We start from the raw sequence: 23,513 nt of genomic DNA, 5'->3' as shown, positions 1-23,513 counted from the left end.
AGGTCTAGAGACGTTGCAGGTTCGCTGTAATAAATGTGTTCAATTAAGAGGAGAATATGTTGAGTAATAAAATATTTTGACATTGAAATTTTGTTTGATTCTATAGTAGGCTAAGAATTTTCAATATATCCTCGTATTCTCTTAAACATATGATAAACAACAAAACAGTTTTTCAACTAAAAGTTGTATGTATAAGTTCGCCCTAAGGATGGAACTAGAAAAGAATTAAGAAGATAAAGATAGTGTTAAGGAGACAAAGATTCTCAAATGTTCCAAAAAATGATATTTTTCTAAAATTCAAAAATGTGATTTGAAAAATTGTGGATTTGAATTTTTCAAATGAATAATCTATTGATTTGGATCCGGCAATAAGCAGCAGTGATTAAAACCGCTATTATATTTGTAGATGTGGAGTTCTATTTATGAATTTGTATATTCAGGTAGGAGACAAAACTTTTCAATGGAAAAATATCAAGTAATGACAATTTTCTTTGTGTAATAAATGCATATTCAGGTTTAAATTAGTACCTACCTATGAAAAAAAAAAATTAAAATGCTTGTTTATTCTAAAGTGAATCAATAAATTTACGTATGAGATTTTTTTTTAAATATTTTCAACTTTTTTGTACATATTTTGACTAAATGATTCATGCGAGTATTTTGGGTTATCCATTTGCATATTTTGGTTACCTTGATGACGACTAGACGATTATTAATTAAATATAATATATATATATATATATATATATATATATATATATATATATATATATATATATATATATATATATATATATATATATATAAGGAAACAGTAAAGGGTTGAAATCGACAAGCTTAAATTGTTTGTAAGTGTAAGTATTTAACTATACAGACAACATGTCACGTACTGTTTTGCAATGCAGTAAATTATCTACATCAACGCCCTCTGCTAAACATAAAATGAAATAGATTATAACATTTAAATAGACTTTATGTGGGTAAATTGTGTGAATTAAACATGAAGAGAAACAAACGCAATTATTGTAATTTATGACGACGGTGTTGGTGCGATTTTTTAGCGCCACCTGTTCCGAGAAATATTACAACTTGAAAAAAATCCATAAACTGGTTTTGCTAAATAAGATTTTCTATTCTACCGTTTATAAATATGTAAAATGCTTAACGTGAATATAAAAGCACGACGTTAAAGGTTACCGGGTAATACTGTCAATACTTTTGTTTATTTTTTCATCGAGTCGCTTCTATTTCCCCTCCCTTTGATCTTTAAAGAGTAAGATGATGGAATTGTAGCACGATTTTGCATCGGATTTGACTCTTAAAAAATATTATATTCAAAAATATAGTTAAGTAATCCAAAACAACCCTTTTCACAGCGGTGCATCATTATCAATTACTTATTTATTATTATGAACTCTAACATTAAGTTATCGTTACTATGAATTGTCTGTGTTTCGGTTTTTTGGGATGCGCGTGAGATTAGAAAAACTATCAAATGTGGAATATTATACGAACTTATTACAACGTTTAAGCAAAGAAAACAACTAAATAAAAAACGGCCGCATTTGGAAAGTGTTTCCTTCGTCAAGACAATACACCAGCTCGCACATCCTTTATTGCAATGACAAAAATTAATGAATTAAAGTTTGAATTGCTACTACATGCACCCTATTCGCCAGATTTAACCCCATCGGATTATCAGACTTGAAAAAATGGTTCGGTGGTCATAGATTTTTCAACAATGAATAGGTTATGTCTGTAGTTAAACGTTATTTTGAGAAACTTGACGATTGTTATTATAAAAAGAGTATCGAACTTATTGAACATCGCTGGGAAAAGTGTACGGAGCTAAAAGGAGGTTACGTTGAAAAATAAATATATTTTTTTCCAAAATTTTTGTGTTTTCTTTGTTGGACCAGGTACTTTTGGGTCGCAACAATCAAAACAATCCGAATTTTTTTCCAAAAGTTTTAACGCAAAAATTCGCTATATAGTTTAATAAACGAATAGAGATCAATTAGTGGAAATTAATCAAAATTTGTAATAGTTTCATAAATAAATATAATATAAATTCATAACAATGTGAAAATATCTTTCTTATAGTTATTATAAATAAATATGCAATTGCTGAAAAATTGTTACGATTTTCAGAAGGTACCTGCAGCTTTTTCTTTGGAAATTTTGCTTCATTAAAAAATAAATAACGTTTAATTCAATATTAATTTCATTTGTATACATATATGTATCGAAGTACTTCAATAACTATCTCAAAATTAATTTGTTTTGCGAAAAATGCATCGAATTTCATAATTATTAATATTTACTTTTAGATATTCATAGAATAAATAAAGAAAATCTTCAAATTACAAACGGATAAACATATTGCCGATGAAAGTGATAACGGTAATGATGGAAGTGAAACTTTCTGACCCTGATATTTATTTATTTAATTCTCTTATAAAATATAAACAAAATTGAAGATATCTGTTGGAGAAGAAACAAAAATTTGTTTAGAGTTTAACCTCGATTTGTATAAATCTTCATAAATGTTGAGTCAAAAACTGTCTGTATAAAACACTTTTTTGTGCTAATAATTTATTGGTCAATTTCAACAGTTATAAACTAAACAATAGATATCGTTTACCTATTATTAAAACGAAAAATGAAGTCATAGGTAAAAAAACTTACCGTTGCGGTTTTATTGAACCGTCTGCTCCCTGACCTTCGTAAAGTGCCGCCGCGTATGTTCGAATCGTCTAAATTTATTTCACCCCCATCATAACCCGACCGTCTACTTAACTCGCTTAGTTCCGCCACGGGTTGAACCTACAACAATAAATGTTAAATACATTTAAAAGGTCGTTTATTATGAGGGTTGGAAAGGATGTTGTGTATTAGTGTGAAATGACAGCTCATTATGTTTTACTTCACAAATGGACTACTGTTAATGACTCACTAGAAATAGGGTGTATGAATAAATCGATCGTCCATTGGATGTACGAGATTATTATGGAATTTGATATGATATAAACGATATCCGTTTCTGCCATCGAGATGAAGGTATAGTTTTTTCAATACCAAATGGGTGATTCCGTTCTAACTGTGATTTTTTGTATTCAAAATTTCAAGATTTTAAAATTTAACTTTTCTAACTTTTTTATGCATATTATTCATCTATTTTACTGTAAAAATAAAACTCTAAGAGGAATTTACTACAACTTCAAAGTATCACGAGCAAGACACAAATGTCGGATTTTGAGTTCCACGGTACTGACTCATTTATCCACGGTACTGACATGGTAACTTAAGATATTAAACAACAAGTGCATCAATTTTCCTCAGTTTGATCATAAACATTAGAATTTATAAGGTAATTAGTTTAAATCATTTGTTACGACAAAAAAAATTAATAATTTATCGGTAAATTCTAGGAATGGACATGACACGGTACTGACATGGTAACTTAAGATATTAAACAACAAGTGCATCAATTTTCCTCAGTTTGATCATAAACATTAGAATTTATAAGGTAATTAGTTTAAATCATTTGTTACGACAAAAAAAATTAATAATTTATCGGTAAATTCTAGGAATGGACATGACACGGTACTGACATTCAAGTGATGTAGTATAAGTTTTCTTTAAGTGGCAAGTTATATTGTATAAAAATAATGTTTAAATATCTTAAGAATTATTCAATTAACACAAAATTTTTATTAATTGATTATTAATTAATGACTAGTACAAAAAAACAATACAGGACATTGAATATCACAGTTAGAACGGAATCACCCAAATGCAGATTATAAAAAATCTTGCCGACAATTTTGTTTGATCTACCATAGGCGTACCTCATTTTATAAACGTACATGAATGCTGATGTTTGAACAAATCTTCTTCCTCAGAACTGTATAATAATAATGGATGGTGTACTTGATCACTCGAGACTTTCAGAAAAATTGCTCACCACCAAGTGTTTTAAAAAAGATTTACAGAATTGCATGAATTCAAAGAATAAAAATCTCCATACCGGTTTATCTCCCCGTATTAACTAAACCTGATTGAACTGGTATGGGCAAAAATAAAGGGAGAAGTTTCAACAAGAAAAAATGAGTGATGTTAAACAGTTGATTTTGATGACTGTAAATGAATTTAACACTAAAAACTGGGAAAAGGCGGTTAATCATCCGCTTAATGAAGAGAAAATGTGACAGTTTGACAGTATTACTAACGAAATGATCGTGGATATTGGTTGCAGCAATTCATCTTCTGATTCCGATTTGTAGGAAATAGCTCTACTCAAACTGGTGAATTTTTATATTGAAATTATTATTTATGTACGTAACGTTGTTTGGAAATCGAACTCTAAACCCTTATATTTACAACCAGTATGACTCAATCTTCTCCATAACTTGTGGGAAATTTAGAAAAAATTGCACTTTTTTACCTTCAGCTTTTTGGAGGTTATAAGCAGGTTAATTAAGTGAAAATATAAGTATATACCTGATATATAAATTATATTCATACAAATGTTATTTGATTACGAATGCTTCATCATTTTATTACTCTCTCGTTCAGAAAAATAAACTATTACAGTGTCTTCTCCTTCAATTTCACTTATTTTTCTTACTGCCACTACCGCTTTAAACTTTAGTCCAATAACGTCTTAACAATGCACGAATTTTATATTTATACACTCCATACTATTGTTATGAACAAGTCGGTCCTCTCCGGTTATAACGGAATTGTAAAATTTGGCGCATACGCCGAATCGTGATGTTTGTCGGCACATTTAATGTATATTTTTTTATAAACAGCGGCCAGTTGTTTATGTAATGTTTTTTAATTGAACTAATTTCTAGGAATTTTTGTTTTTGTTTGTTTATTTTCTAGAATTTTGAGTAATTCGTTTTGGGTATATAAACGAGTTTGTTTAACGGAGTTAGTTAGTTTATAATTTAAAGTCGTCATGAACGGAATGACATAGAAAAGTAAACGGTGAATTTAAATAAATTATATAAGTGAAAGACGGTGTATATAAATTTACACCATCGATAGAAATAGTATAAATAAATAAGAAAAGAGAACGATTGTTCTCTTCATAGATTTAGAGCCTAGTCTTCACGAGTTACTAAAGTTTAAATTGGACACCCTCTGTATATATATATACCGTAATTCGAAGCACGCAAAGTACAAAGCCTTTTTAATCACCTGGTCATTGATTTATATTTATAAAACCTGCAATTTTCTTGTTTAAATGCCGTGGTACAAATAGTTATTATATATAAAAAATAATTATCTCCATAATTATATTCAATTGATGGGTTCGAGAAGGTTCATTTTATAAAATACCTACTTAAAATATATATAAAACGGCGTTTCGGAATCTCTTTTGTATTTCTATTGTAGGTGATTACACCACGATGAAACTCAATAGTACAGTCATTTTAGGTTTTTTCTGTGGAAGAATTCTTAGTGAGCTGAATTTTCGTATACACCTTTATTATGGTGTTGTTGGAAGATGTTACCAATCGATATCGTGGCAGTTAAAACGTTATAAAGGTCAAAAAATCATTTTTTTGCAAATATCTCGCGATAAATTGCTCGGAAATTATCTACAAATAATGTCTCTTGTATTTTTCTTTAAAATCAATCGTTTTGGGAATAGAGCACTGAGAAAGCGACTATATCATGACGATGCACTAATTTCCTCACCATCTACGAGGTAGAATGCAAGGCGCGTTGTTGTTTTTGATCGACTGTGAGTAATTGCGGCACCCACTTTGAAAAAAGCTTTCTCATGGTCAAATTTTCATGCTTAATTGTAAACACACTGTTTTCTGATATCTTTATGGCTTCAGATATCTCACTCAATTTCAATTTACGATTAGATACAACCAATTTGTGGATTTTTTTGATGTTTTCTGGAGTAACCACTTCAATTGGACGACTAGAACGTTTACCATCATCGACTACGTTTAAATTCAGCAAACCAATAATAAATTGTTCTTTTCAATGGAGCAGAGTCCGGAATAACACTTATGAAGCCATTGTTGAACTTGTACAGTTTCTTTTTTAATCGAATGACATGAAATTTGACATATAGTCTTTTGAAAGTTGGTACTTCATAAACGTCACACGGATTTGACAATGGCAGCGCCATCTGTGTGTCAGTCACACGACTTATTGAGTGATGTTATATATTGAAACTAAATTTATTTTTCAGCATATACAAAAACTGCAATCAGTAAACGGACTCGTTTATTTACTATCAACAATTAATCTGTTATACCACAGAATTTAATAATAAATTTCTTTATCTTTAATTGGTTAAGATCACGCGAAAATGTATGCGGAAGCCGTACAAGGTGTGGTCGATATACGACGATAATGTTATTCGTATACGGATGACTCAAGTTCAAAGAAGGATAAGCTTTTTTATTTCCTACTAGGTTATTTCAAAAAAACGAGGGTTGCCTGATAAGTTTCCGACCTCAATCTAAAGATATCAAGACCTATGAGTTGGGAAATCGCACGCGCAACACACACAACACACCTTCTCACACTTAGATGATCGCCATGGCCAAAATTTACGAATTGCTCCTCGAATGCTGCTACGATCTATTTTATTATAGTAAAGTTTGACGCATACTCAGTTAAGTTGTATTAATTAAACAATTAAAAACGGTTTTTTCGCAGAGAACGAGAATCGTTAGAAGTTGACCAACGTACGGGAGGTCCTGTGACGGTGACCACTCGAGAAAACATTAAATTAGTGGAATCATCTACAAGGCCCAGATGCGTATATCTTCGGAGTACTCATCGCCGATTTGTAGCTCGGCTACCAAGCATACCCCCCTGAGGATGCTCGACTCAATACAGAAAAGAGCAGTTCGACTTATAGGCGATCCAAAGTTGACCAGACAGTTTAGAGCATAGAAAAAAGGTCGCTGTCCTGACTCTGTTTTACCCAAACTACCACGCCAGATGCTCTTCCGAACTGTCCAACATAACCCCACCTAGAGCGGTATCTGCAAGACCTACTCGACAAACAGACGTGGGCCATGAGCTCCGAGTTCGCTTTCTCCTTTCTTTGAAGAAGTGCAAGTCTGTGAAATCAGCTACCAATGCACACATGTCCCGAACACCACAACATAAAGAAGAACAAGATCAATATCGACAGGCACCTCTATATAGCAGCACCACTCGAACTACTCGAGTGCAATAAGGTCTGGACTTGCTTTTTACTTACAAAACGGACGAGCATTTTCAAAACAAGTAAGGATCCTACAGGAACATTTAAATATAACAAAAATTAGTGTGAGGTGTGTCGAATTGCTCAGTGCAAAGGCAACGTCGAGTATAATGTTGCGGGCAATTTTTACAGTATTGCCGCGAGAGCCAATAAAGTGTAATCCAATTAATTGTAACGAATGATGAAACTATGGTCTTTTACTATGATATGACATCCAAAAGAAATTCAACGGAGTGGCATTAGAAAGGTATGTGAGGGTATTCTTTTGATTGACTTCAAGGAATTAAACTAAGGCAGTTGCGTCAAAAAATTATCGAAAAAAGGCGAGGCAAAATGTTCCAGTCCACATTGCTTCGCTTTCCAATGCTACCGAACACGAATGTGGCTCCATAGATATTGAACACTCACCGTATAGCCCTGACCTGGGCCCGTGCGACTATTTTTATTCGCAAAGCTGAAGGCCGAGTTGAGGGGTGAAAGATTTAACAGCAATGGTACAGAAGTTTTAGTCAAACGTTTTAAAAACTGTGTGCAAATAAAGGGAGGATATATTTAAAACTAATCGCAGTTTGTTTTTAATTGATGAGTAACATCTGATGGACCGAATCCCATAACGAATATTTTTTGATCGATTTAAGACTACATGAATTCCCTTGGGGTCAAAACTGTCATTATAAGGTATAAAAAGATATTATTTATTCAGATTTTCTTGCACACGATCAAAAATTTCTTATTAGCTGATATTTAGGTACTTTATTCAAAAGATAAACTCATTGTATTTCAATTATTAATTATTTCGTACTTATAGCAACTCATAAATATTAATAAACGCATTTGTATGTTTAATTTCTCATAACAAACGATTAAACAGATGTATGTATTGCATTATTTCTTATTATATTCTTCCTAACTGAAACAACAGTTTAATCTAACGACACCGTACATTTCAATAAAATAGCTTCACTAAGTAGGCGGTTTATTGTACAAAAAAATTAGTATGCGTGTAATCTAACATTGCGACTCAATTTCGTCACTTTAAATTCGGTTATTCGGTCATATGCCACATCCGTTTCCGTGAAACTACTCTGTTTTCTTAAATGCATCAAAAGATAAATGGAAAATTTATTTGAAAGTACAATTTTTAATAATTGATGTAATCAACAAAATTTTGTTATCAACAAAACAAATAATTCTTTGTGATTTTAAGATATTTCAGGTTAGGACTACCAATTACACTATGGAATACTTCTGTTGTACTTTTCAATTTTGAACCTTAAGGGTTCGTTTTTCCACACTGTTTCAAAATTGTGTTTGAAACTCCGAGGTAAATTTGTCGGACAAAACAAGTGACGCGTCACCCAGTCCGACGACCGAAACACGTCAATTTTGAGCCTTATGGGTACGTTATTATAACACTTACCATTGTTTCCACAGTGTTTCAAAATTGTGTGTGTTAATACCGAGGTAAATTTGTTAATTTTGTAATAATTTTGAGCCTTATGGATTCGTAACACTTACAATTTTTTCCAGTGTTTCAAAATTGTGTGTGAAACACCGAGGTAAACTTTTCCGACAAAATAAGTGACGGGGAATGGCAAGTCACCCAAGTTAGGGCCAGAGTTTTACATACTTGGCCCAAGTCTGTGCTGGCTATACTAGCCCCATCGTAAAAACCTATATGGGAATCGTACAAGGCGAATCATTCTCCACAACTAAAAAGTGAGCTCTCACACATCAGTTCAAACAAAAACGTTTTTGAACAGTCAAAATATCAAAATTGATGGATCAGCCTCGCTACAGTCCTTGTTTTGCACCCAATAATTTCTTCTTATTTCCTCAGTTCAAAAAGGAATCGCGAGGTCAACGTTTTTCTACACCTGAAGAAGCGATTGATGAGTTCGAATCACATATTTTGGAAGTACCTCAGTCGGAATGGAACAAATGCTTCGATAATTGGTTCAAACGCATGCAAAAGTGTATTGATCTTAATGGAGAATATTTTTGAAAACAATAAATACATATCCAATAATAAATATTTCTTGTTATTTGTCTATATCAAAGCTTCAGTAGCAACCCTCGTATAATAGGAAACATTAACATTTAGCTCTAATCTGCGTACATGTAACTTGATATGTGAAAAGTAGGTATCTACTTGTTTTTAAATTTCAACCTAGTTTGCAGATACTTTGTACGGAAGCGAATACATTTGTTTCTATTGTTTTTCAGATAAAAAAATCTACTTGAAAAGAACGGTGTATTTAGACCGAAACGTTTTAGTACTCATCGTAGACAGTTAAAGAAATTTATTACCTTTCATGTGGTTTTCTTATATTTAAACTATATAATTAGAATTAATTCGTATTTTACAAACTAATAACCAGTATACACGATTTAATTAGGCCTAAAGATTGTTTTCCAGCCTCGGGGGTTACGAAACTTTACGCACGAAGGATGCTGATAAATAAAAAAGAAAATATTTGTAAGTTCCACTCTATATTAAGAAAAATACAAGTGCGTATGAGTTAATTAGGCCTAAATAGTATTTTTCAACTTCAGGAAGGTTAAGAAACCTTACACTGATTTAATTAAGACCACCCTACTTTTTCTTCATCGTACGTTAGGACTTAGTCCTGTGTCTGCATCAATTATTGTCTAGCTGCAGATGGGATGATGAAGACCAGCTTCCATACCTTCTTCCTTTGCAATATTTACCTACCTGTCATCTGACATTCTGTCCACGTGGTCTCTCCATTCCCTTCGCCGGTTTCTCGCCCATCTCACTACAACCTGGATGTCACATGTCTCCCTTATTTCATCATTTCTCTTGTGGTCAAATAATAGATCATAGGCCGTAAGTGTGGGCGGCCGTGAAGCCGTTGAGCACATAGGCCTTCAGATAGACCCGTCGTGCCTCATTTGACGTTACCAAAGTCCGATGTCCTTTGAGAAGCCGATCAAGCGCTTTGGCTTGAACCCTTTGATGTCGTTAGGCAGGTTGTGGGGTTTGCACAGATAATGTGGTCTGCAGTTTTAGTCCTCCTCCATGCACCAGCGGCACTTCGGATCATCCGTGATGCCCATGTTGTGAAGGTGACGTCTTAGATGGCAATGGGCGGTTAGAAGTCGGGTCACTAGTTTAATTTCGCGCCTATTTTGCTATGGTCAAATAATGTGTGTCCCTCTATTGATCTCAGCGTTCGCATTTCAGTAGTTCTAAAAAGCCGTTTAGTTATGGTGATTTCTGCTGTCATTACTGGTCTTGTATATTCCGACTTTGCTCCTGGTAGTTATATATTTCTTCTTCTTCTTTCGCGTAGTCAACTTTTTTATCTTCGACATCCTTTCCTCCTATCCCGCTTCAAGGTTGTCGCTCGACCTTTTTCTGGGTCGGCCGGTACTCCATCGGCCCATTGGGGATTTATCGCGCGCTGTCTTAACCAGTCTGTTGTTATCCATACGATGTATGTCCTCATTCCATTCTTTCTTTCTCGATAGAACCCATTCGTTGACGTCATTTTCTGATTTTCTCACTTCTTTCCCTGTCCAGTAGGGTTTTTTCGACTATCCTACGTAGCACTTTCGCCTCTGCTGTTTCCATCATTCTTTTGGTTTTCGCCGTTCCTGCCCGTGTCTCTACGGTGTAGGTGACCATCTAAGATTTATCAGAAAACAGAAAACACGGTGGCAAGTCTATAGAAGACAATACTCGCGCAGATTTGCATAAAAAGAACGTAGCTTTTAGAGGAGGTTTCTGGAAAGATTGGGCGAGCATTTCAATGGAAGCGAAAATTTAGGGTATCACGTTTTATCGGCGAAATGCAAGACAATGTCCGTCCACATACTGCAGGTTTTTTACGACAATATTTTCAGGATGTCGAAATTACCGCTATAGATTAGCCAGCGCGTAACCCGGACTTGAATCCTATGGAATATTTACGGGATGAACTGACAAGTTCGAGCTAGAAATCCTGCACAATCCACGAAATCAGACTTCAAAACAGAGCTCGCTAAAGATCGAGTAAAAAAACTTTTCCAATCCGTGAAAAAGCGATTGGAAGTTTTTATTAGGGCTAGTGGAGATTTTTTGCTAGCAACTTTTGACCGCGATCGTGCGATTTGAGTACATTTTTTAGCTCAAAGGTGTATTTAGTTATCACCTATCCAATGAAAACAAACACCAAAACAAAATTGAAACAAAAATGATGAAAACAATGCTGGAACTCGAGATTACATTTAGAATTATGTATATTACCCTATTTACGTTCATTATTTTCTCAGTTCGATTCAATTTAGTACATGCTTTCAATTAGGAAATCTAAGGGAATAATTTTTTGTGTAATGTTGTTGTTTATCTATACTTTTAAATGATTCACTGATTGCGAAATTTAATTATTTTAAAGCGGACCTGGGCAAGTTGTTTACTATTTAGTTTGCACTGCAGCGTCTCTTATCTCTTTTTTTAAAGGTAATATTTTCGCTTTCCAAAGACCGACATTATACAATCACAACTAATTTAATGACACTCTAAAACTAATCAAACTAGTTTTAAATATACAATTTCTAGTCTGTACACAGCTTCCAGGCAGATATAACTAGCTTGATGCAGTTAGGGATATTATCAGCAATCGCAACCTCACACATCCAAGTAATTCGTCCAGAATAATATTAAGGAAACGCAAGCGATCAGGAAAAGTTAATCATGATCTGGTGTAGACAAGGAAGAAAGTACATTAAAGATGGCCCATAGAAATAAATAACTGGAAACAAAACGGCGAAAATAGTTGAAAAATATAAAAGTAATAACTAGAATCAACCAGAAGCTGCGAAACAATAGAAAAGAATTAACTGCCACCTCAATAAATAATTCAAAACGTGATGCATTAGCATCAGCTATAATTCGTAGGGGTTGAATATCTGGTAAATCTGTAAAAAACGTATAAACATCTAACCTTCTTCTTCTTCTTTTTGATACAGTAACCATTATGTAGAGAGAGAAATCGAAGATTCTAGAATATAATGATACTTCATGAAACGAGCTTCTAGCAACCGTAGGTAGTCAGCAAACAATTTAATGTTAAATAAATTAGTGAATGGTTAAGTGTTAGTGAACTGTAAGTGTAAAAACCTATAACAATTGTGATTAAATAATAAGAAGATTATAATACATACCTTTAGAGTAACGCTCTCGCCAGACGCTTTTATAAGATCAATGATATCTTCTCTCGTTCTACCCTCAACAGGCGTACCGTTAACTTCCAACAGTTTATCGCCCGGTAATAAACCGGTTTCGTTGTTATGTTGCACTATGGTACCGGGTTCGGCGAATATAACGGCGCGCATGCTCACTTCCGCGACGTCACTGTTCGCGTTGTTCGGACACCTTTCGAGAACCATCGCGCGACGTAACGAAAAACCGAAATCGTTCCGAGGCGGTTTTTGTCTTTGTATCGTAAGGGTGCGCGGTTTGGGTAATACTAAAGGTACGATATCGGGTAGAGGGAGATTGATGTCATCGAAATTGGCTGTTCTCGACCATCTGAAATTAATTACGTTTAAGAAAGGTTGTTAATCAATTGAAGTAATTGTTATTTGAGTAAATCTATTAATCTATTCTAGTGGGTGTTTGTTTAATAACGACAGATCTAGAGAGGTTACAATCAGGTCAAAACTTCTTCCAACAACAGATGAAAATCCTTAGATCATTAGCCGGAATAACCCCTTAGGGCAAAAAACACAGTTTTGACCTTAATCAGGACTGTGACCAAATAACAGATGTATATAAAAAACACATCGATAGAATGGGCGAGGATCGGCAGGCGAAATAAACATTCGAGAAGAAGCCACCACCAGAAGATTAGCAGACAGACCTCCAAAGAGATGGGGCAATCATGGACATCAACATCCCAAGATAGAGACTGGACTCTGGAGATTACAGGGCAAGCCCTGAATAAAGTGGATGGAGAAGATGAATTGACACTTCTGGTTCATTTTCTGAGTGTTTATTGGTTTGAGCAACCATTTACCATGCGCTACCATTTTAAAATGTCAACCCCACGAATAAATAATGTTTCATGTTATTTTTTACAAAATACGAGATAAATTATTCTGTTACTTACCTGTGGAAACCTTGAGATTCTCCCACGGGACTTAAAGAAAACGGCGGTGTGGCAAATGATGAATTCGTCGTATCGGTCAAACTATCGGCACTCGGTGATGTTGACGTTATCACCAATAGTTGCGAACCCATATTTTTACCGTTAACGCCATTTTGCGTCGGTAAATTTTGGTAAGTAATCAGTTCATTTTGAAGGGTGTTTCTAACTAAATTGGAATGATTATCTGTTGAATCGTAACCGTTGGTTTCAACTTCTTGTGGACTGTCGTGAGTTATGCTAACCTAAAAAACGTTTAATGAAATTCTAACAATAACTTTGATGTTGCCAAAACCAACCTTTGGCGTTTTGAGGATTCCTCTTTTAGGAGGTTTAGGAGGTAACGGCGGTACGTTGTTGTGGTGGTTCTGAAGAGAGTTAAGACTCGTTTCGGAACTGTCAGATTGCGTGTAACCTTCATGGGTATGATTTGTTGACGGGTGAGGTGATCCGGGGATAGTTGATATTGGAGAATCTGTACGTTCTAAACTTGCAAGAAAATCGGCAGTATAATCCGCAGTTATGCCGGAAGGAAGTTTTTCTTTATCCTTTCGTCGACCTCTAATTTTCAAAGATCGCCTAACCTGGGTATTAAAATATTAGGTTAGGTTTACAAAGACGATTACGCAGAAGATTGTAGTGTTAATAAGAAGCTGAAACTATGATTGGACTAAAATTACAAAAAAAAAACGACGCCCGAACAAAAAAAATATCTACATGCGCTATCGAACTACTTGATCTCGATATTCCACCATCGACATAATCTACTGTAAAAACCGGAAAATATCATTATTCATAAAGTTCCTCGTAATAATAGTGGTGCTATTTACATAGGACAGACATATTAATATTTACAAAATGGATTAAAAAGTCATATAAAGGTTCCTTGTAATAACTCTGTTGCTATTTACATAGGACAGACATATAAATATTTACAAAATGGATTAAGAAGTCATAGCAAAGTTCTTTCTCATAATTGTGATGATATTTAATCTCAATATTTACGAAATATATTAAGAAGTCATATAAAGGTTCCTTGTAAAAACTGTGATGCTATTTACATAGGACAGGCATCTCAATTTTTACAAGATCAATTTAGAAGTCATAGAAAAGTTGTTTGTGATAATTGTGATGCTATTTAAATAGGACAGACATCTCAATATTTACAAAATAGATTAAGAAGTCATATAAAGTTTCCTTTTAATAATTATGATGCTATTTAGATAGGACAGAAATTTCGATACTTACAAAATAGATTAAGAAGTCATCAATAGTAATTAGATGTAAACCCACACCATGAAATAGCAAAAAATATATATAAATCGGAAATCCTTTAAAAGGAATAATATAGAAAAAAGGAGTATATTTAGAAATGGTTCATATAAAGAGAAATCGATTAAAATAAAAAAAGACCAAAACAGTCTTAAATTATCAGAATTAGAGGCATAATATGTTACAGATTGGTGTAAAATGTATTATGATATTCATGTTCACTTTCAATTTAAACAAATAATTGAGCTGTTAGGAAGCCCATGTCTCAACAATATCGAAGGCTTTTTAGAAATCGACGAACAGTATAATACATTCACTAATCACAAATAAAAGCACCTCAGCAATGCCCAATATTACGACCTCAGTAGAAATCCTAATTCAATTGAAATGAATTTAATAGAACTCTCCATTGGTTGAATTTAGTCCTAATAGATGATTTGTCATTTTTTTTGCTTGGAAGAAGATTAGGCTTTTTAGTCTGTATAAATGGAAGCATAAGGAAAAAAAGTCAGTTTTATTGAATCGATCGAAGTTGATGAGTCTGTCATTTTTTGTAAGGGGAAAATATGAAAATAGCAAATGTTATTCAGGACGTTATTTAGAAAAAAACTGCGTAGAAATATGGTGGAACACACTTATATAATCATATTAAAATTGAGTGTTGAACTACGTTATAATAATACATAATGGTGTATAACTTTCTCTCAACATTCTGTTTTAAACGTTGAAAGCGAACTTGTGACAATGTGGGTAGAGATACAATTTTTTTGTATGAAGCACAATTAATTTAGACTAATTTGTGCCATTATTAAATTTGATGTGAAATATTAGAGATTTATTCTTGCAGAAAATTGAAAACAGATTAATTTATTTTTTGTTTTGCAATTTCATAATCCAATAGATCGTTTTGAAGTTGTCAATGCTCAAAATTTAATGGAAAATATGAAATTTTTTGGTTTTTTAATAGGGCAGATATTATAGTGGTATTTACACAGTTGTCAGATCTATCGTTTTTCTGGGAATATAATGAACTAAGACATTTTAAAAGGATAATTCTATATTTTTTGTTATTGAAATGCTGAAATTTATTATATTTTGGAAAAACTGCTGAAGCTAAACATCAAAATAAACATTAGGTCTGTTAATTTTACACATAAATGATCTTTTAAATTTTTCGCTGATACTGATATTCACAGAATTATGGTGATTGGAGATTAACGGATGACTAATGCGTAACAACATAAAAAAACCGTTCATACATTTTAATTTCAGAGGAAATATTATTCAATTTGTTTATAAATGTGTTGAATTGGAAAAAAATTTCAATATTTTCTGAATTATGCAATAAAATCCAAAGTCCAAAATTGTGTGTCTACCGTTGATTAAATCAATGGGTGGCATTACACAAAGTATGGTTATTCTTTGGACCTTAGATTGACTTGAAGTCAATTCAAGAAATTCCTGATAAGTATATCATGATTTTCCTATGTAGCGTATGTACGAGGATGTTACCCGAAGTACCTGGCCTGACCTAGAAAGTACACAATCTATACAGCACATGTTTCAAGGTTAAAGACGCTACGTTGATAAGTATTTGTTTGACAGCCATCGATAATGAGCTTTTATCAGTTAATTTATAAACATGGAAAAAATTGGTCATCGTTATGTGATACAATACTTTTATTGGCCTTAGTCCAACCGATATAGAAGATGAACTAGATTCTACTCTGGATGAGACTGCTCCTTCGTTATCAATAGTTAAATATCGGGTAGCAGAGTTTAAACGAAGCCGTACGACCTACGAAAACCAGCAACGCAGTGGTCGACCAAATGAGATGACGACTCCATAAATGTTGAAGAAAATCCACAAAAAGCTACTGAATGATAGTGGAATGAAACACGAGCTAGCACGGCACATAGCATATTAACTGAAAATTTGGACATGAGAAAGCTGTGCGCAAAATGGGTGTCGCGTTTGCTCACAATGGAACAAAAATAGCGTCGTGAAGATGTTTCCATCGAGTGTTTGGCAATGTTCCACAGAAGTAAAGCCGAATTTTTGCGCCGTTTCATAACCATGGATGAAACGAGGGTCCATCACTTCATAAAAGAACTATCAAAGAAATGGATTAAAATGGGAAAACCGGCTACAAAGAAGACAAGGACTGTTCCATTTGCAGGCAAGATTATGGCGTCGGTCTTTCGGGATGCGTGGGACGTGGGTTAATTTTCATTGGCTATCTTAGAAAGGAAAAACTATAAATGAGAACTTTTGGCTAAGAAGAAAGTGTTGTTTCATCATCAAGACAATGCACCAGCTCACACATCCGGTATTGCAATGGCAAAAATTAATAAATTAAAGTTTGAATGCAACCTATTTGCCAAATTTAGCCCCCTCGGATTCTTTTCTGTTCTCAGATTTTCCAACAATGAGGAGGTGATGTCGGCAGGTTGATGAACTTATTGAACATCGCTGGGAAAAGTGCTAAAAGGAGATTACGTTGAAAATAAATAGATTTTTGTGATTTCTTCATTGGGCCAGGTACTTATTGGACCATCCTCTTATCCATAGTTCTGTGGCTCCGGAATTTCGTTCGCCGAGAAAGATTGAATTGTAAACTATGGAGTGTGAAGGTAAGGAAAAATATCTCATATGGAAGAAAAGTTTAAAAAGTGTTCAGCTGTACACGATAATCAATAGTTCAATAACCTTCCAGATTGGCGTTAGTGTAGACGAAGAGTATGGTTGTGTTGTACAGAATAATGTGTTAAATATAACCTGAAAGAATTATTATAAAATTTACTCTGATGCTACCGTTTTTTTACACTTTTATATACAAGGTGATTCTCCTCACCTCTACCCTCAATAAGTGTAAACAAAGATTTTTCATGAAACATCTTTGACGTAAAGTTTTATACGTGGTGTACCGGGACTCGATGCAAAAAATTCGGGAGTGAGTGGATGTCGTGAAAATAATGCTGTGACTTGAAAAAAATTCCTCATTTTGAGTTATAGGGTTCAAAGTTGCGAAATCAGAACTTATATTTAAGTATATTTTCTAAATTATACATTTGAACATTATGAATTTTTGATTAATGATTACGTATGTCCATGTAGTGTGTTTGATGGAATAAATGATTCTACACTACTATCTTAGGTCTAGGGGCGGCTCATGCCCAAAGGTTAACAATTCGTAACTTTTACAGGAACACCTTGTACATTCTAGAGACAGCACAAATAAATTTTCCAATTGATTTTTTTTAATAGAAAGGTACTCTTTGTTAAAAACGACTAAATTTGTGGTTTGGGTGATATTTTTTCATTGGGAATGTACACAGAGCCATGCGATCTTGTCAGATCAAAACTATATCCAATATTTAGCATCCAAAACCTCAAAACCATAAACATTCCAAAAACAATTTTGTAATTCTGTACCATAGTAGCAATTTAATGAAAATGTTTCTTCTTCCTATAGAAGTTTTAAAAAGATGTGGCTCAAGCAAGGGCATAGGGGCAGCATACTAATGTGCCCCAATAGGTTAAAGACGGCACTGTAGAAAAAGAATTTGATACACTTTATTTTTGCTTATTTTTGAAGACAAAATTCGTACCAATAAACATCCTGAATATTTCAATACTTATTTTGATCTAAATTTTATATTTTCACTGGCCAACCAAACACTTAAATTGATAAGCAATTTGTATCATTATAATTATTCAAATTCTTTAAATGCACTATGATAAAATAAATACTTCAGCATATTTTTAAAAAGATTTTATAATTTTATCTTCCATTGTATTTCTGATTTTAGCATATCAAAGTCATTAGTCTTAGCTTTATAATGAGTAATTTATGTTGTTAATGAGTTTTTTTGGTAAAGAAAAAATATCAAACGAAAAGGAATTTTAAATAATAAAAAACAGTACAGAAAATACGAACTTAAATTGGTAAAAATAATTTATTTGAAATTAACCCATCAATATTTAGTGGTTCCACCCTTGGCCCTAATAACAGCTTCCCATCGTTTCTTTACTGGACCGTATTCAATGATATCCTTTTCGTGCCGTTTTGGGGTCCGATTGCGTGGTTCTTGCAGGATTTCTAGCCCGAATATTGACAAAAGCATTTCTGCTTGAAATTCCTTATTCTGTAGAAAAATTCTACAATTCACCATAGACTCAAAAGACTGGCATAGTTCAACTTAGTGTGGAGTAAAATTTTCTAATGACAATAAAGTTAATTTCTCTCTCTAAGTCCGGGCTAATAGCTAGTCAATCCATCCTTTTAATGTCCTGCAAGAGGCTGAAGTTTTCGCTAATGAAACTGGCATAGGGAACAACGTGAAATTTTGCTGTTAATCTCCCGCTCCGCCACCGGTTTCAATAAAAAACCAATTCGGTTTTTGCTTCCATTGAAATACCCGCCCAAATTATCCATCCAGGAGCCCCCTTCAAAAGCCACGTTTTCGTTTATGCAACACTGCGCTAATCTTTCTCCATGTCTTCTGTAGACTCGCCCTCTTCTATCGCTAACATGCAAGCTCACTCTGCTTTCGACTGAAAAGAGAACGGAGCCCCATTGTTCGTCATCCCAACTATCGTGTTCTCTGGCAAATTGTAGACGAGCTGCTCAGTGAGCTGTGATTAAATTGGGGTCAATAGCTGGCCATTTTAGCCCAAGGTTAGGTGCCTTAAGTCTGCTTCTAACTGTCCACTCACAGCCACTTCTCGTGTTCCTCTGAGCTCTTGTTCTTGAAAATCAGTTTTGTTTCAGTAATGTTGCTAAAGTCAATTTTTTTGCTCGCGAGTGTATTTTAATAAATATGTTTGGGCAAAACTGGAGATTTATAAAAAATCACGTGGTATCTTAAAATAAAGGACTTTTTTTAAAAAGTATATCTGTTCTAATAAATATTAATTACAAAAGCGGTTTTTGTATTTTTTTAAACAAATATGTTACATGTAAGCTCCTTGTTTGGTAATTTACATGTTATTTTAATAAATTTTAATGCACATTATGATATATCAGGTTCTGTTTTATTTTTTTCAACAACCTGTCCTTGACCTCAGAGAAAATGAACCACTGCATGTCTCTTGTCTGGAAATTAGCATATGTAAATTATATTTTTTTCAATATTTGCCATTCCAGTTAAATATTTAAGTTAATAGGAAGACTTTTGGATCGTTTCGTTTTCCTTCTTTCTGCTGGTTCACCTTTGCTTCAAATATATGGATTATATTTTCAATGAAAATATTGTTATTCTTTCTAAAGAGGATTTCAGATCCACTTCTCAGAATTTCAATTTCTTTTCTACATTTTAATTTTCATCTAGATACACCATACTGATTAAGCTGTTTTCTATTTATTTTTCTTATTATTGCTTCTTGTTTTAGTTTTAGTTTCACCTCCCTATATATTATCCTCTGTATTCTATTTCTATTCTATTTTATTTTTCTTTTACACTTATTCTTCCTTGAAATAATATTATGTATGACTATAACAAACAAAAAAAACTACACAATCAAACATGTAAATAATAAATAGTGTGACACAGTTTTTGTATTATTTGATTGAAAAGTAAATAGTGTTGAAAGTTATGAATAACTTGAATTGAATAATTTTTTTGTATAAAAAACTTAATACTAAACTTTCTCCCTGAGATATTTTGTTATGTAAACTAGTGTATTGAATGAGATAGTTGTTAAAAACATCAACAAATGACTGACTGTAATTGTATATAGTTTTTTCTTCCCTTTTTTTAATGTGTAGCTATAAAGGTATTTCACATTGTTCAATATATGATTTAAAATGTATGTTATAGAAGGTTAAGTTATCTAGTTTAACATAGTTTTGTTATTAGAAAGTAAAGCTTGGTTTATGCAGCCAAAATTGAAAATTAAACATTAAACTAACAAATTAAATTGCTAGTTGAAAACACTGAAATGGTACTTGTAGTTGATTTAGAAAACTAACAATAAATTTAAATTAAAATCGAATTAAGAGTTCGTCAACTTTTAATTTCTTAGTTTAATTCCTCAATTTTGTGAGGTTATAAGCACAGATTACGTCAGGTCGGGAATTGGAGATATTGTTTTGCTAACAACATCTCTGTTCTTTGGCTATAAAAATATTTCTCGCTTTAGTGCGCCGATTTCCGCCGTGGTGTTTTTTTTTAAAACTGATATCAAAAAAATAGGAAATAGCAATGTCTGAAAGTCAGAAATGTCACTAGACAATATGCAAGTCTCTTACAACATGGTTACCACTAGTCAAAATTCCATAGGTAAAAGCATAATGCTTTTACTTATGATGCGTTCTGCGCGTTGTTTTGGGAGCGAATTCTCATTGGCTGCTTCCCAGCTGGTGCGCTATAGCACACCTTGTAATCTTTACATCATGAGTAAAAGTAACCAACTTCCTAACCTCACATTTTATTTAGTATTTGTGGGGGTTTTAGAAATGAAAATAACAATGCTAGGTGAAAGACGATGGTGGACCAGGCCCTGGCTGGATAGAACAAGGAGAAACATGAGTTTGGCTATAGATTGAGACGAAAAAATAAAAATTAGTTGAGAATGGATGAAGAAATAGTTGAAAAGTTTCTAACGTAAGATAACTAAGAAATTCTTGAAGAGAGACGTACTATCATCAGATCAGAAACTCATTTCTCCCTAGAATTGCAACATGCACGCAATAAAAATGCCATCAAACCGATCATATTGTAAGTTAAAAATCTTGCAGGTAACAATAAGCTTAACTTCATCAATGCATGCCTTTGATCAAAAAATATTGCATCTTACATTGCACGTTGTCTTGCACCATGTCAAGTTTCCTTAAGTAAAGTAAACAAGAAAAAAGTGGTCGTTACATCACTGGGAATAATTATATCTGCCTCTGCCTTGCTTTTGAAGTCTGATGGACAGTTTAGTTAGAGAATTAGACGAGAAAGCATAAAAAAATTAGTTGAGAATGGATGAAGAAACTCTTTTTCTTCTAAAATTGCAACTTAACGCAATAAAAATGGCACCAAATCAATAAAATTGCAAGTGCGAAACAATCAGTTGATCTTCACCTGAGTATGCTTTTGATCAAGAAATATTGCATCTTGCATTGCATGGCATGTTGTCTTGCTGCATGTCAAGAGGCCTTTAGACGATGGAACACTGATAGAAAGTGTCAGGAGCTTTCCACATTTGTATAACAAAAAGGACGCATACTGGGAATTTCTATTGACGACTACAATCCAGAAGGAGAAACCACACAGGGACTTAGAAATCTTCTTCCACAACTTTGGACCGAAATGGATCACTTGGTTGAAAGCATGCCAAGAAGATGTGCCACTGTGGTACATGCAAATAAGGTTTACCAAAAATATTGTTTAAACATATTTTTTATCAACTTCCTTGATAGATTTTTTTGTTGTATTAGCACTTGATTTACTTCTTAGTATTATAAGATATAAGTTTTTGGCATTCATTTGCAAATTGCATGTTAATCAATATTATCAACTTTTAACACCTGTTTCTGTAAATTAGATTTCCTCGAAATATTACCGCACCCTATATACATCCAAATATAATTTTTACCTCGTCCAATCTTAAAAGTTCTTCGGCGGACATATTAGCACGTTCGCGTTTTTGTTTTTCTTTCCGGTCCTTTTTGTCCCGTTTCCTCTTTTCTTTATCGTCTTTGTCCGAGGTCACTCCGGGAACGGTAGCTTTCTTTATAAAGTTGAACATTATCTTGACGAGTGAACTGAAACAAAATGCATCAATGAATTTATCGATTGAACAATGAATTACAGAAAAAAATGTTAATTTTAAATAAAAATTTTCGTCGCGGTATATTATATGCTAAATAATGTTAGACTACAACCCCATCGTAAAATGCTGCTCAGATTCAATAACAGTAATCGATTTAAATAAGAACTCGCATGGTGACAAAAATATCATAATCACCTTTTTTGTGTCTTTAAAATAATATTATATAAGAAAAATTTCAAATTGTGAATAGTACCAATGGAATGATAGTTAGTAAAACTGTCTTGATTGTTAACTCCAAAATTAAGGTTTTAGCTTATCCTTTAACTTCCAATCTGCATTTAAAGTCAGCTACTACCGAATCAATAAAATCTAGATCTTCTTTCACGCTTAAAATAGTATTTTTACAATGCTCTATATAACTGAAGTGATTGCTAACTCACGTTCGTAGACTATGTACATTAAAATCACACCGTGTGTGTAGGCCCTAATGCAAAGTAATTGTTATTATGGGTCTTTTGTTTTATTTTTCGAAAAGTTTTTGAGCGAGCGATCAGGTCGTAGAATCAATGCTGTGGCCTCTTTTGTTGCAACTCTGTTCATTCTCTTATTCAAAACAGTAGTTTCAAGTTGTTTTACATAACCTAATTAATGAAAAGTGAGTGAATTTATGTTTAGATATTCCTAACATTATCAATTATTTCTTCATAAAACTAAATTGGCACAATTTTAAAATATTTTTAGATAATATATTTAAAATAACTTTTGTCTTTCCTGTATAACAAAAACATAAACATACTGAAAATTTCTAATCCCTTATGGATTCAATACCAATTGAATTAATGAAGTATAGATTATTCGAACAGTAAAGAAGTAGTTTCCGTGAATCCACAATTTTAATTTATGAATATTTACTTAAATTTTTATAAGAATTATTAAATAAATAATAAACAAATAGTTATTGTAGTTACAAAATGAGTATTTTAAAATACTCTAGTGTTTCATTAACCTTAATTAACTTAAAAAATATAGCTGGAAAAGCATATGTATGTTCCAAAATACTGCAGTCTGC

The 23,513-nt window shown here is 33.2% G+C and overlaps 1 protein-coding gene across 2 annotated transcripts in view; it reads right to left on the bottom strand.

The window, feature by feature from the left end:
- LOC130898410 (unconventional myosin-XVIIIa) overlaps positions 1-23,513 on the bottom strand; it is a 166,759-nt gene that overhangs the window by 142,667 nt on the left and 579 nt on the right. For both annotated transcript variants that reach the window (XM_057807686.1, XM_057807687.1), the window contains exons 2-6: positions 22,268-22,436; positions 13,707-13,991; positions 13,372-13,652; positions 12,425-12,791; positions 2,689-2,826 (exon numbers count right to left, since the gene is read on the bottom strand). In XM_057807686.1, coding sequence (XP_057663669.1) covers positions 2,689-2,826; positions 12,425-12,791; positions 13,372-13,652; positions 13,707-13,991; positions 22,268-22,420 — 1,224 coding nt within the window. In that variant the 5' untranslated portion in view covers positions 22,421-22,436. The remainder of the gene's footprint in view (positions 1-2,688; positions 2,827-12,424; positions 12,792-13,371; positions 13,653-13,706; positions 13,992-22,267; positions 22,437-23,513) is intronic.

Source organism: Diorhabda carinulata, chromosome 10 (assembly GCF_026250575.1).
Source record: "Diorhabda carinulata isolate Delta chromosome 10, icDioCari1.1, whole genome shotgun sequence".
Lineage (NCBI taxonomy): Eukaryota > Metazoa > Arthropoda > Insecta > Coleoptera > Chrysomelidae > Diorhabda > Diorhabda carinulata.
This window is presented reverse-complemented; position numbering and strand designations above follow the sequence as displayed.